Source organism: Alligator sinensis, unplaced genomic scaffold (genome assembly GCF_000455745.1).
Source record: "Alligator sinensis unplaced genomic scaffold, ASM45574v1 scaffold520_1, whole genome shotgun sequence".
NCBI classification, from domain to species: domain Eukaryota; kingdom Metazoa; phylum Chordata; order Crocodylia; family Alligatoridae; genus Alligator; species Alligator sinensis.
In genome coordinates this window covers 1119470-1121738 of record NW_005842064.1, presented here as the reverse complement: position 1 = coordinate 1121738, position 2269 = coordinate 1119470, and the positions used below count along the sequence as shown (strand labels likewise).

Sequence of the window (2269 nt, the reverse complement as noted above, 5' to 3'; positions counted from 1 at the left end):
GGAAAGAGGGCAGAGTGGCATTTGGGGAGGGTGCAAAGCTAATTCATGGCACCCCTGCCTAAAAGGTTGAACACCTTCCCCACCCTGAGCAATCAGCCATGGGGGGACCCAGGGTGCCTTCCCTCCCCCCGACCCAGGAGGCACCAGTTGCCGGGGGGGCGCCTAGTGTGCTCCCCAGCGGACCTGGAAACGAACCGGAAGTGCTTCTGGTCCACTTCTGGGGCTGCTGCCAAGCACACTGAGGAGCCCTCTGCGCTCCTGTGGAATGCTTCATCTGCCCCACCATCGCAACATTCACAAGCTGCCTGCTACCTAGAGGTATGTAGAAAAAACATTTAAAGCCGTCTGTCTGAATCTCTCCAAATAGATTCAGACGGTTTCAATTCAATTCAGATAGACTAGAGGGTCTCCCGATTTGCATTTGGAGATTCAGCCACCAAATTGGGCTGAATCTCCGCAGAATCAAATCAGGGACCAAAGCTTTGCACAGCTGTAGTAACCAGGTATGCATTAGTGTTGGGTGTATAATGGGCCACCTTTGGTGCAAGCCTTGAATTTACATCTACACATCCATAAGATGCCTTACGCACCCCTTACCTTTCCTTAGAGCTGTGGTTTTCAAACTTCTTAAAGTCACAGAACCCTTTCATATCACTTCTGCCCAGGGCCAGATGAACCTTTTAGTGGGCCCTAGGCCAGTCAAGACCCCTCTCCTCACCCCTGTGCTGCTGCCTGTAGGGCTCACAGCTGCAGCTAGGGAAGTAGCTGCAGCAGCGAGGCCAGCAGAAGGAAGGGAAAGAAAAAGGAAGGGAAGTGGACTGGGCCAAGTACTGCAATATATATGGGAATAAATATTTTTGCAAAAAAAAAAGCATAGTTTGTACTGTATATATTCCAGTGTTGCTTAAAAGTTTGTTTATGGAGTATCTGTGATAACATTTGCAGCAGTTTCAAAAAAGGCAACATGCATCAATTCTAAAGGAACTAAATCTGTGGGTATACTATGTGCAAATTGCTACAGCTGTTTATTTCAAAGTTGGTGTTTTTAGATTTGTTCCTCACTTTCATGTGCTCAAGGACAGCAGGATCTGATGACAGAGGAAGGGAAGGGGCTGCAGGGGAAAATTTGTGGGGTGGGAGGGAAGGCAGAGGGGAAGGAGTTGCCCCTCCCCAGATTTATTTTCTCTGTTGTTACAGTGGGAGGGAGACAACTTCAAAACTTCAAGGCAAATCTTATGATGGGTGGAGGGGTCATCTTATATTTGAGTAAATATGGTATATTGGCATCGAGCTCAGCTGAAGAGCAAAAGGCTTTCTTTCAAATCTTATTTTCTCTTCCCTGTTCTCAGGGATGATCTCATTCGTGCAATCAAGAAGCTGAAAGTTCTGGGCAGTGGCTTTGGGATTATTCCTGTTGGAGGAACATACCTAATCCAGTCTGTGCCAGCTGAACTGAACATGGATCATACAGTGGTTCTGCAGCTGGCAGAGGTATTGGGGGCAAGGGATTCTTTAGCAGAAACCTCCTATAAGGCCATATGGTTCCCTTGACAGGAAACAGATGTATAAAGAATCTAAATTATAACCTGAACAAAAATCAAGGGCTTCAACGTGTGTGGAAAATAAAGAGTATTTGGATATATAGCCAGTGTCTCCAACTATGGACTCTGAAGTCCTGATCATTAGCAGATAGTGAGGAGCTTGTTCGGTCTTTAAACAGCTGCCTTGACATGAACAGGCTCCGACTCCCTCTTTCTCTTCTTTATTTCAGAAAAAGGGGTATGTAACGGTCAGTGAGATCAGATCCAGTTTGAAATGGGAGGTGGAACGAGCCAAACAGGTGCTGGTAAGTGTGTAGACCTTTATTTATGCACTGTTCAGTCAAGTGACAATGTAGGGTGACTGCGATCTCCTCCAAATTGAGGTTGTGACTATAATTACAGGGTGCTACTACAACACAAGCAGATGTAGTTGAGCCAGCAGGAGCACCAGTAGCAGGGTAGCTGCGCAGGCTGAAAAAACCCAGGCCCTAGATATATATTGAAGTGCCATGATAGTGTAACTCCTGTCATTACAAATGGGGTAGATTAAAGCTATCTTGGATATCTTTATATGAGCTTTGGACTAGAGGTAGCCAAGTAGAGAAGTACAAGTGGCATGCATCAAATCAGAGAGGGGACAGGCAGCACAAGTGACATACAGAAAGGAGCAGAAAACCTATCATTCAATCAGGCAGAGAGTACAAGGCAGCAAACAGAGTAGCAGCATG

At 46.2% G+C, this 2269-nt stretch overlaps 1 protein-coding gene across 9 annotated transcripts in view; it reads left to right on the top strand.

Moving 5' to 3' along the window:
* The window catches only part of SNF8 (SNF8, ESCRT-II complex subunit), an 11446-nt gene that overhangs the window by 7423 nt on the left and 1754 nt on the right, over positions 1 to 2269 (top strand). Inside the window, exon 7 of one of the 9 annotated variants that reach the window (XM_025203785.1) lies at positions 1772 to 1846. The exons of the other annotated variants lie outside the window; for them this stretch is intronic. Within the exon in view, the coding sequence (XP_025059570.1) occupies positions 1772 to 1846 (75 nt within the window). The remainder of the gene's footprint in view (positions 1 to 1771; positions 1847 to 2269) is intronic. 9 annotated transcript variants of the gene reach the window in all.